The 13,169-nt window shown below is 36.6% G+C and overlaps 1 protein-coding gene across 1 annotated transcript in view; it reads left to right on the top strand.

Annotated features, from left to right (window-relative positions):
- The first annotated feature begins 761 nt into the window (after window positions 1-761).
- The window catches only part of LOC127657557 (POU domain, class 2, transcription factor 2-like), a 55,829-nt gene continuing 43,421 nt past the window's right edge, over window positions 762-13,169 (top strand). Inside the window, exon 1 of the mRNA XM_052146410.1 lies at window positions 762-858. Within this exon, the coding sequence (XP_052002370.1) occupies window positions 762-858 (97 nt within the window). The remainder of the gene's footprint in view (window positions 859-13,169) is intronic.

Below are 13,169 nucleotides of genomic sequence, written 5' to 3'. Positions count from 1 at the left end.
AACAACGTTTAGTGACTTTGTGTGAATGAATGTGTAGCCTGTAGCAGCTAGAACAAGGAAGAGAGCTAAACCAAATAAATCCACCAAAAATGCACCACATATCCAAGTAATAACACCATTTTCGCTGTCTTTTATACGTTATACAGTCAGGGTGTGAAATATTTTCTCTTTATAAGAACAAATGCAGAAGCGCCAGTTTCACAAGAGATAACCAGAGTTAAAGCAACCGCGACCAAGGGGTGAAGCAGGCCAGCTGAAGATAAAGTGGTCTCGATAGGAACAGAAACACCACAGTTCACATTGGAAACAGTAAATCTATGCATTTGAGGGTCAGACAAAGATATGCTCTGCAAACAGAACTAACAATAATACCAAGTATTGCAGCTTAATACCAAAACAATTAGGCAAATATAAAAAAAAGTAATTGTGATATGAAATAACGCACGTTTGTCTTGTTTCAGTCCGTCTATCCGCCTGTGTGTCTGTGCGCGCACGCACCGGGAAAATACAGTCAGGTTAAGTGCGATTGGGTAACTATCTATGCATGTAGACTAAAAGTAAACTGTAACTGGAAAGCATATATAAACGACCTAGCGTGTAACTCTTATGACTAAGTCAGTTTTATGCCAGAATTCCACCCAAGCTTTACCTGGTACTCAACGGAACCAAGAAAATTAAGTGTGCAAAAGCGTCTCTTGCCACCTCTGCAAAGAAAAAGCAACATCAAAAGAACATCTGATAAGAACCAGACAAGAAGGATCATGTTTGTGCCTCTGCCGGTGCCGTTTGTCTTGCCGAGAACTGCTGACCTGCACGCCTGGCGCCTCAAGTCCCCGCTGGCTCTGCGCTCTCACTCCGGTAAGGCTCTTCCATAACAACCACCCCTTCTTCCTTTCCCATAAAACCGAATCTGTGAGCTCGGTGAAATCTCCACTCTTCATCCTTATCCCCATATCCACTGTGGGAATGAAACGTCCACCGTTTATTTTCGCGCCTTTTAATGTTTTTCTGTCGCGCGCTTACCTCCTTTTCCAGCAACAAAATTCAGTCAAATACAAAATAAAAAGTCAAGTTTACCAAAATCACAACTGTCTTCATCAAAACAACCAGGTCGCGCCTCAAAATGCAGCTCAGGTAGGTTTTGTTTCGTTAAGGGTTTATCCTGAAAATACTCCTGTCTCGTTTTTCTGGTCTTAGCATTTCCAAGCCTCCGTATTCGTCCGTCCCCCTCTGCCTCTGTCTCCGTCTCCGTCTCCCCCGAACTAAACTCGCGGTGAGCTGGGAATATTCATGCCAACTTATCGATCCTGCGGAGATCGATTCCGGGGCCGGCGGATCGAGGGGAGAGAGGAGAGAATCAGAGCAGCTAAAACAGCAGAGAAGGTCTCCTGAACAGAGAAAGCAGCATTTAAAGCCTACTTTGTTTATTGTTATTGTTTTCAGCTAGCAAATCTGAATGTACAGTGATGGCCTGGTAGACAGTAGTACAGGTGTGATCAACTAACTGCGTTTTTGCAGTCAAGATCACACTTAGCGTGATTGTGCCTGTTCGTTGCAACTGGAGACGAACAAACGGACCTCACTTTCAGTTATTTGTTTCATTGCGGTAACCTACCGGTTGTACGGGACCCGTGTTTACAAAATAAAATGATACGGGACGCGATTGTCCAGTATTTAAGATGGTCCGTTGGCGTCACGGTGAAATCGTTCCAGATCGCCAATTTAACATTAACAAGTTGGGAAATTTGCCTGCGTATTGGCGTAAGGGACCGTCTGAATAGTCCACACATTGTGATAAAACGTGCTAATACTGTGGAGGATGTGGTAAGGGACCGTTTGAGAGTACACAAATGGTGGTAAAACTGTGGAGATTTTTCTATATAAATGCTCAATAAGATAAAACAATGTATGAATACAACCATAAAGACAAGTACAGGTGAAGGAAAAAAATAAAGAAAACAAAGAAATATTATATATATATTATATATATTATATAACCTCTATACCAGAAAGAGAGATGAAAACATAGAAGGAATAACGGGGAAGGTGGAGGGAGGGGGTGGTAGAGGAGGAGAAGATGGGTGTAGTCTGGATTTCGCATGCATTGAAGAACAACTGCATAAGCAAGCAAACTCTAAGCAGGGGTGTAGCAATCATTTCAAAAGTGAGGGGGACAGAATGTTTAGTGCAAAATGAAAATAAATATATAAGATTTATATTTTTAGGGCTGTCAGTTGATTAAACATTTTTAGCTAATTACATGCTGGACCAGTAAATTTTAACTTTTGCATTTACACATTTAGACATTTGCTGTATGAAAGACACAGCGTAAACACATATGCCCTGTGAAAAAGTGAGGGGGGGCAGCATATCCCCCACATATTCTAAGCCCATGACTCAGAGTACACTGAATAGGTTACCATTAGTTATACATTACAGCTTTTGTACTGTATGTGTGATCCTTCACATTTAAAGGAGTAAGGTGTTGAGACATTACTTTCATTAATTTTAATACATTTAGATTATATGGAATGGATAAAGTATATTCAAAGTCATGCCTCATTTTTATTCACGCTTTCTTTTCAACCTTTGCATGTTTAAATGAATTACACTATTCTATGTACAATTTCTCCATCATGATTTGCAAACCTCAGGTTATTGCAGGTTTTGCTTTAATTGGGACAGAAGAATGATACAAGAAGGTTAAGGGGAACAACTAATGAGCCTCTTCCCAGCAGAGATTAACAGTGCCAAAGGAGAGGGGGAAGAGTCTCATGCCCCTTTCGCTGAAAAATAGCGAGTGTCAGAAGATTAAAAAAAAAAGTAGGCAGAAAAAAGAAAAAGCGGTGGACCATTAAAGTAAAGTAGGCGCAGATGACAGTGAAAAATGAGTACAAGTATGGAAAACCGAGTTTGAGCGGGAGAGGTGATATTGAGCTCTAGATTCAGCATGTTTGGATGCAGTTGTCTTGCTCATTAGTGATGATGAGTAATAATTAAGGCTGTAAATTGTGTATTTTTTTATTGTTCAAGTCAGGGAGCTCCGAGTGTTTTCACAGTGGGTTACTGGATAATTTGGGCCGGCCCGCTGCTGAACAATTACTGGCCCGTCTTATAGGTGATATAGGCAGCTGACCTGGGCTCCAACAAGCGAACCTCGTAACAAAGCTAAAATTTCGTAAACTTCACAAGATAAGTCATACAATGGCTGGTTTTTATTTTGAACTCACTTACACATAGGAGCAAACATCTGTTTAAACAAATGAACTCTGTGTGGACCTTATTATTTGACTTACAAATCACAATAATGGTGACAACCAAAAACAGCATATTAAGTATAAAATGAATATAAAATGAGCTCTGAATAATCAGTAAATGAAAAATAACTGCAAGTTACAACAAATACAATAACAGTAGCATAAATAAAATGGGAAAACAGTAAAGCTACGAGCAGTACATAGGTATTTGCATAATTTATTCATACCGAAAAGCAATTCTGGGAGCTGAAGCGCAGCTTGCTGAACAATGCTCACCCCATAAACTTACAGAAAATAAGCCATGAAAAATATTACTTTGTGGCTATTTGAGTCTTTGAGGCTTAATGTGTTTAGAGGACAGCAGATACAGTGCTTTTCAAAGCATTGAGCTTTTCACTTTTTCTCAAGAATAATCTGGGGAAGGAATTAAAACACTGCAGATATAAAGATGCAACAAACTCACATAGAGTGAAAATATGAGCAATTAATTTGCAACATATGATCTACATATAAGATCTACACTTTAAGAGGTATGTTTATTTTATTTTTATACATATATTTATATTTCTACATATTCTGGCCAAATTTGTTTTCACTGATATTTTAAAATAAACATTTACACATAGTTATGTGGGTAATTAACATGAAATTTTAAGCATTGTCATCAGTGTCCTGCTGTGTGACACTTTCTTCATCTATTTTCAATCACATTTTATGATCTTGAATATCTATAAATACATATATAACATATTATTATTATACTTGTTGTTTCCAGATCCTCATATTAACTAAGACAGAAAAGTTGAAAGGTGATTAAGATGAAGAAATGCTGACTTGTCACAGCACCTAAAATACACACTTTACTTTGTACGTTCATGTACATTTTAATCTAACATCTGTATGTTGGTAAAAAAGTTGTCAGACATGTTATTTGTCTGATCTATAAAGTACTTATTTTTTGTCCACTCATCACATTTACAGTGGTTTTATATGTTAAAAAAGTATGACAATTTTTGCACTGGTTTGGCCTGTTGTCATGACTAGCAATTTTTTTCAACACAAAAATTTGAAATTGAGCCGGAATACACCGGTGTGGTGTGTTGCGGGTTTGGTGGGCCGCTCTGGGACAGAAAGTCCAGGGCAACTTTTTAGTCCCAGTCTGCCCCTGGTTTAAGTCATACATAATACATATTTCATGTAGAACCAAGTGACTAGGGAATAGGAAAGGGACTTGCTTGGAATAAATAAATACTATTTTTATAAAATAAATAGTTCTGGCTCAACTGGGCCTTTCTGTCCCCTTGTTCTCTTGGGTTTCCTGTAGGTGCTCCAGTTTCCCCTACAGTCCAAAAGACATGCAGGTTAAGTTAATTGGAGACCCTAAACTGTCCGTAGGTGTGAGTGAGACTGTGAATGTGTATGTCTCTGTGTGTTGCCCTGTGATAGACTGGCCACCTGTCCAGGGCGTTTCTCTGCCTTTGGCCCAAGACTGCTGGGATAGGCTCCAGCACAACCCATGACCCCGCATAGGACAAGCGGCTATAGATGGATGGAAGAAATATAAATATTCCATTAAAAATGTAACAGTTCTGCTGTTTTTTTGCATTAGACAAACTTTTTCTCAATCAAATACACTCTATGGGTATGTGGATTCTCCTTCACAGTCTACTAAACATCAGAAAAGTCTAAGACACATGTTCATGAGGTCTTAAAAACTGATCTGAGGCCAGCAGACCTTGTTTCCTTTATTTTATGCTGTCATATTTTTTAACCAAGAGAAATACTGTATGCAAGCATCAATGGTTCTAAATTACCATTCAAATCAGAGAGTGAAAAACTGATTATTACCTAATTATTACCATTATAAAGTTACTAGTGTATACAACTATTACTCCCTTTCCCATTAGATTGTGAATATAGACATAGACAGAGGCAAAGACAGAGAGATTAAATAATTATTCTTGTAATAGGCTGTTGTGTTGGGAAGTAATGCCATTAAAGGAAAATTCCAGGTTCAATACAAGTTAAGCTCAATCGACAGCATTTGTGGCATAATGTTGATTACCACAAAAAAATTATTTCAAATCATCCCTACATTTCTTTAAAAAAAAAAAAAGCAAAATTCCAGGTTACAGTAAGGCTCTGTTATCCAGTTTTGTTTTGTTTTTTTTTTAAAGGAAAAAAAGAGTCTATTTCTTTTGTGGTCAAGTGAAGTAATATTTATTTGAACAGTGCTTTACACAACACACATTGTTTCAAAGCAGCCCTACAGAAAATTATGCTGTAAAAATTTTATTTAAAAAAAAATATCATGATATTAAAGTCCTCATTGTGTGATTAATAAATAACAGTATTAAAAAGCATGCCTTAAAAATGAAACAACAGTATGCCAAAAATGCTGTCAGTTGAGCTTAACTTGTACGGAACTTGTATTCCTTTAACAGCTCCTTTAAAGTTTTATGTGTGTTACATTAATAGACAGGTAAATTGACATAAAGAGAAATCAGGAAAGAGCACTAATGGACAGTTCTGATTAGTGTTCGACCGATATATCTGCAAAGCCGATAAATCTGCCGATATTTTCATTCATGTCATTGTGTTACTACAATAATAGACTGATGTGAAACACAGTGTCATTTATACTGTCTGCATATCAGAGCCACGGTGACACGTTTGACCACATAATGTTAATGTGCTCACCTGTTTCATTTTCCCTCTCTCTCTCCACAACAGTTCCCTATAACTTTTAACCATCTTGTCTAATGATAAAAAGGTTAATATAAAAAAACTAGTATTTTATACTGTCTGCAAATATGCACATATCACATTTAAACAGATGTATTAAACCAACTTAAGCAGATCCAGCGTACTGTGGAGTGCTCATATATCTTCCTCTGAAATGTTCATTTTTTTTATAGCTAATGCACATGCGCGTTCTCGAGTTGATTGACAGGCGATGTCTGTATCTAAAGGTGATTGGCTCTTTTACCTGTAAGGTGGGACTTCCTATCTACATCCGTTGACCATTGGGAGCTAGAGCCTCTTGGAACACGTCTTAACTGTTCTTACTGATTTTTGTAAAGATAGAACAGAAAAGTGCTGAACATTTATTGTTTCATTGTCAAAATGATTAAACACCAACAAATGACTGGTGACAGTTGCCAGAATATAAATGAATATTGTGTTTGTTTTAGAGGTGTGAATCTTGACTGGCCTCACAATTCGATTTGATTCCGATTCAAAGGGTAACTATTCGATTATAAACTTTATTAAAAAAAAAAAAAAATTAAGCATAGTAAATAATTTAATAGTATTTAATTATTATTTAAAATGAATCTATGCCATGCTATTCATTTAAATTTTTAACCACAACTGGAAGTTGCTAGTCCAGGATGAGAGATTTTTCTGCTTCTATGAGAGTGCAGCTTCACAGGTGATAGTAAAGCAGTTTAAATAGCGCACTTGTTGCTTCAGAAATTTATCAAGCCTCTTGTATGCACTGTTCCATCTGTTTGCTCTGCGAGTAGAAGATTGCACGACCCTGTCTCAAAAGCTACGATGGATTTGAAACCTTTATCATCAGGTGTGAGCACTGTCCTGTCAAGCGAGTGACCGGCAATGACTAGCAATAAAGCAAAAGCCAATGAAATAGAGAGCCCAAGAGTAAAGAAAGTCATCAGGGGGAAAAAAGAACGAAAAAAAGAATACAATTATAACATCACCAACATCTCCCAAACCATTGCCTCGCCATTATTTTCTTCTGTGTTTTCCCCCATTGTGTAAATCAGTGCAAAAATGGGTGCGGGCTCGTCTTTCATGTTGTTTGTTGGCTTATCAGGAATAAACACAAAAGTCACTACAATTTACTCCGAATGGTGCCAAAAACAAAAAACATCCAATGAGTGACAGTTCTGTGGACATAAAAGCCTTGTTGATGAGAGAGGTCAACAGAGAATGGCTAGACTGGTTTGAACTGACAACTCTATGGTAACTCAGATAAACGATCTGTACAATTGTGCAAAGAGTAGCATCTCAGGCGGCATGAGGGGGACCTACACAATATTAGGCAAGTGGTTTTAATTGGCTGATCGGTGTATACATACACACACACACACACACACACACACACACACAAACATGCACATATACTGTACTTAGCAGAAACAAATCAAATGCTTTTATTTAAGATATACATCCTCTTAAGGATCTCTGTTCTCTGTTTGGTTGCTAAACCATGCATTTGTGTGAGTGACAGTGAAAGTGTGTTTGAGAGGGTTTGTGTGTTTATAGATCGAGGGAATCCCAGTGTTAAGATGATTGCCAATGACAAAATGTCAGCTTGGGTTTGTTAGTAACATAATGGGGAATCAATACATACGGATAAGGAATGTCAATACAGAATCTTCTACTGCATTTTGCTAGCTTTCTATTTCCAACACCCTGGCTTGTTCTGATTGATATGCTATGTCATCATAATGTTTATTTAGTGACAGTACTCCTACAGGTCTTTTAGCTGTACTGTCAGTTTCAGCAGAGAAGAAATGTGTTTGCATTTGTGTGGGTTGACCTTTTATAGTATATTAACACTACTGATACTCTTCCGCTCATTAGCACTGCTGGGCGAAGGTGCTTTTCACTAAGTAAGGAATACCCAAATTACTTCTCACCCCCCGGTGACCATAACAAGCACACACAGACTTGTATAATTGTATGTTTGTATACTGTAGTGTGTATATACAACCTGAGAGAAATCAATCTTGTGTTTGGTCTATAAACTGCTGATCTTTAGACTTAACACCAGACTCTGTCATATTTAAAGCTTAATTGTATTCAGGTCTTATTTGTGCTATTAATCACTCTTTCTCTCTGTCTCATACAAAAACACACTTTGGAGGTGTTGGTGGCTAAATAATGGCGAAAGAGTAGGAGAAGTGTTCAGGCAGGCCCTTAATCAACACATCTTTGAGAGAGCACATGGTCAATACACCCCCCACCAGCACATCAGCACTCTAAAACTGCTCACTCGGATTCTGCACTGCTGTGTTAATTTAGTTTGATTATTTGGGTACACGTGTATTTGTGTGCATGTGCACGTGTCGGAGAGGGAGAAAGAGATTGTTATATTAAGGACTGTTGCTTGTAGATGGATGGATGAATGGTGAAAATGTAGAGGTTGTACTGAAATATGATGATAAATAAACAAGAATAAATTGATTCATATTTGAAATGGCAAGTTCATAGAGATATTATTGGCTGAGGTTTGCCAAACTGATCTACTGAGAAATATTCAGAATGCCAGGAAAGACATTTGCGATAAACATATGGATAGACTGATGCACTAATATAAACTCTTTAGATTAAGCCCACCCTCTGAAGCTGTAAGCTGAAAATGGGCATGAACCAGTATCATTTGTCCTTTTGGCAGCCGCTTTGTGTGTGTGTACACATCTAGATGAAAGAGAAAGTATAATAAAAGCTTGCTCTTTGATAATGTCCTTCACTCCTTACTAAGAAACAGAGACCTAAATCTGTTCTCCTTCTCCATTTCATTTAAGATTTATGATGGTCAAGGCCTCCCGGCTCCCATTCATATGTAGGGCTTATTGACTCTCTTTCAGGGCATATGTGATATTAGTTTCACACCTCTGATTTTCTTTTCTTTTCATTGTAATTTTTCATGGGCGGTATGGTGTCATGGGTTTATTCAGATTTTTTAATGCCTTTTCCCTAAAGTTTTCAAAATTAATTCATGTTTCTAATCTAACGCAAATCGTAATGAGATGATCTGATTAAATTAGGTGATCTGATCTGCAGTTGATTTTAAGTACATTAGTGGCCCACATGTTACAGTGGAAATTGGTGTCTAAAAATATACAGTGCATATGTATTATGGATATTTCTGACAGGATAATTTTAAAAAGTCAGCTTTCTTGTGGTTGAAAAGAAACATCAGTGAAAGAGCTGTTAAGAGTGTGAGAGGTGACTAGACGACCTATTCCGTCTTTCTTCTGCTTTTTTTTTAACATTTTGTAGCATTTACTGTATATCTGTTCTATTCTCCTTTCAGGCCCTTTTTTATTACATTATTGCTGAAAACAGAAATTTTTTCAGTACCCTACTTCTTTAGGTTCACCTGAGTACATGAAGTTAACATTTTTATGCTTGTGAAACAGCATGGGTTTTAGTAAAAATTAGGAAAGTTTCACCCCAAAAAAGGAGCGCTTACAAACACATGGCATTTTTAACTGACACAAGCTGAAAGCTCCAGCCACCTACCCGTACAAATCTTGTAATTGGCCACATGCTGCCTTGAGTGACAAGTATGATCATCAATCAAATTAAGATGGAGAGAGGGGAGGGATAGAGTCTGAATCCCCAGACAGGGATGCTGTTAACAGGGTTTCCTTCAATCCGGGCTTATCGATCAATATGTGGCTTGCCAATTTGTACTCTGCACCTGAGTACATGAAATGCCCATTGCATCAATTATTCTATCCATTATGCTGTATTTTCACTTTTCTGTAAAGAGCTAATTGTTTCCATTCACTTTTTAAAGCATTAAAACAGAACCAAAATACACAGTATAGCCCTCAATTTCTTTCAATTTGGCAGCCTTACACTGAAAAAGTTCATTGCACTCATTTGATTGAGTAAACATGTTCCCTCATTTCCATTGATTAATAGGGTTTCCCAAAACTTTTGTATTTAGGATCAATTAACTTGGTGTTCATATAGAATGAACTTAACTCTATAAGTTGAGTTAATTAAATGCAAGTAGACTTAACTCAGATTTGAATTTAAATATTGTTTTTCCAACTGTTGTTAATAAATTTAATTGAATCGATTACATTTTATATCAAGCAACAGCACAATAATAGCTCAAATAAAGGTAATAACTGATTCTAGATCAGTTATTAAATCATTCTCCACAGAAATGCATATACTTTATGCCTGTACTTCAGTTGCACTTTCAGGAGAACTGTGATAATGTTAACAGGGTCCAACTTGACCAAATTGGACATTGATCAACCTTATGGTGATAAAGTATTGACAATTATTTGTTACTTATTTGTAATAAAACAATATAAATAATACGAACAAAGAGTGAAATTTAGATTAATTCTAAATAACAATAATTTTATGCCCCATAAGTTCCCTTTGACCAAGGAAACATAATTAATTTAATTGCAAGGGAATGTGGCTATTCCCCATAGCCTCAATTTTGTACTTAAAATCAATGGATTTTTTTAGATAAATAATTTCAATTAACATAAATATTTTGAGTTATTAGACCAACAACTTTAAAAACAACTTTAGGGTTTACAGTATACTCTTCCAAGAGACTTTACTCCATCAGAGAGCAATTTGTCCTTTGTATTATTTCTACTATTACTTTGTACTTATTCTATCTTGAGGTTACATTACCAGTGCATATAAGCTCTGCTGGTGTCCAGCATCTGATGATGTAGATGGACATTAAAACAGGAATGCCTGAAGGATCACAGCTAATAACCACATTTTCATCTTTCTCAGAATATGTAGGCAACTTCTGAGGAAGTGTGCAACATGGCAGATATTATTATAGTCGTAAAAATACACTGAATTGCAGATTTTATGAGGAATTATATGTTCATGTCAAACAATAATTTGATTTCTAAATCATTTCCCTCACAAATGAAAGTGTTCCTGTGTAGCCACTTAAGTCTGACCTGTTTATCTATGATTTTTTTATTGGTGTGATGTGTCATGGTATAGAATGTTTAATGGGGTTTCTTATGAAAGTTTATAAAGGCTTATTCTGTACGCTTTTGTGTCCCCTTATCTCGTTCCCTGTCCTCCTATCCTAGTGTGGCATGATGGAGGGATTTTTAAGGAGATTTTTTTCTGTGTTCATTGGCCGTTGATGAGCTCCTCTGTCTGTTGCTGCTGGCCTGTCATAGCCTCAACACTGCTTATAGCAAAATCAATCGGTCTCAGTCACAGAGGGTGAAAGATAGGAGAGTGTCAGCGCTCCTTACATACGCACAGACATAAACACAGCCACTCAAACTTTATAGCCAACAAACACACACTTGGTTTAACTCTTGCTTTCCCTCACATCTTGGAGAAGAGAAGATGGGATGTAGGAAAACGGATGAGAAGAATGGAAGAGAAGGAAGTAGAGCGAGGGACAGATAGTAGCATTAAAATTCATGGCTTTTTTTACTCTCTGTGCTGAAAAATCAATAGTGTTTACTATGAATGAGAAGAGTGCTGAACAGCAGAGCTGGGGGCAGAGAGAAAGAGAGGGGTGGAGGGAATGGGGATGGGGGGAGGGTTGACTTCATTATTAGAAGCAGAAGCACAAAAGGTCAAGGTTAAAGACTCAACCTAGCAGGGTAGAAGGTGGGGGTAGTCTACCATTTACTCCCAATGCTGCAATAGTATTGTGGAGTCAGATACAACACTCCTATCTGTATGAATGAGAACATACCCGTTCAAGATCTCTGCTTTCTCTGTCTCATGCACCCACCACATACACTCACACCCGTGTTGATAAGTATCTGTAAATTCACATTTGGATGGTTCTAGAACTAGTTGCCTGTTTTTTTGCCCAGCTGTGTTGCAGCTGATAGCAGAATATGTCATTTTGAGTCAGTTTTAATAAACCTTAAAGCCTCATCCATTGTGAAACGCTACAAATGTTAGGGGAAGTAGGAATTCTACAATTAAAGCCACACATAATGTACCCTCTATTAAACAGCCCTGAAAGGTTAGTTTTTCATTTCTTTGTTTGGATGTTAATCTATTTAGTTAATTTAGACTGATTTAAAGCTGATTTTTATAATTTTTTCAATGTTGAAATTCTCTCTTATCCAACCCGATCTCATGTCAAGTTGTAATAATAGTAAGAGAGGGCGAAATCGTAAGAAATTATATGAGCTGGCTCGTACTTAAACTTTTACTCCAAAAGAGAAAAATAAACAAACTAACGAACAATATTATGAAGATTTTTGGTAACTTTTACAATAAGTTTCCATTCGTTAACATTAGTTAATGCATTAGGTGTCATGAACAAACAATGAACAATATATATTTTACAGCATCTATTAATCTTTGTTAATGTTAGTTAATAGAAATACAATTGTTCATTGTTAGTTCATGTTAGTTCATAGTGCATTAACTAATATGAACTAATACAACTTTTGATTTTTAAAAATGTATTACTAATGTTGAAATGAACATTAACTAATTAATAAAATCTGTAAAAGTATTGTTCATTGTTAGTTCATGTTAACTGATGTTTTTAACTAATGTTAAATAATTTAACCTTATTGTAAGGTGATACTAGATTTGATCATTTTTATTGTTTTGCAAAGTTAACCCCTAACCCAAAGTTAATATAGTCTAACGTAGTTAACTATAGTCTAGTATTTATCCAAACCCTAAAAAGATGATTTTATTAGGGAAACCACTGTTGTGTACCATGGAAGAAAGAGGAAGAAAGAGAAACATGGGGGTATGAAACAGGACGAGGGAAGCGTGTTACATGTTTTTGACAGTACATCAGTCATTTGTATTGCATAAATAGGGATGGAATGAGTAACCAAATTGGTTCACTTAGCTTTTCTTTTTAAAAAACAAAAACAAAGTGTTGGATAGAAGCCTAGGTAAAATGTGATGCCTATATTGTATAGATTTGAAATTCTGCTTGTTGATTGGCTGGCTTCTATGAGAATAAAAGCTGTATGATATCTTGCAATGTCTCCATCTCATATAAATTGTAATGGGTTGTCATGAGACTAAGTTGCTCATATTCCTGCTTAATTTACACAGACAGTTATAAGTAAGCCATGCATTTGTAGGTTGATTTTACCTAAAATTGCAAAAACGTGGCTCTGTGTGCGCAACCAATAGAAGACTGGGGGTTTT

Source organism: Xyrauchen texanus, chromosome 17, assembly GCF_025860055.1.
Source record: "Xyrauchen texanus isolate HMW12.3.18 chromosome 17, RBS_HiC_50CHRs, whole genome shotgun sequence".
NCBI classification, from domain to species: domain Eukaryota; kingdom Metazoa; phylum Chordata; class Actinopteri; order Cypriniformes; family Catostomidae; genus Xyrauchen; species Xyrauchen texanus.
This window is presented reverse-complemented; position numbering and strand designations above follow the sequence as displayed.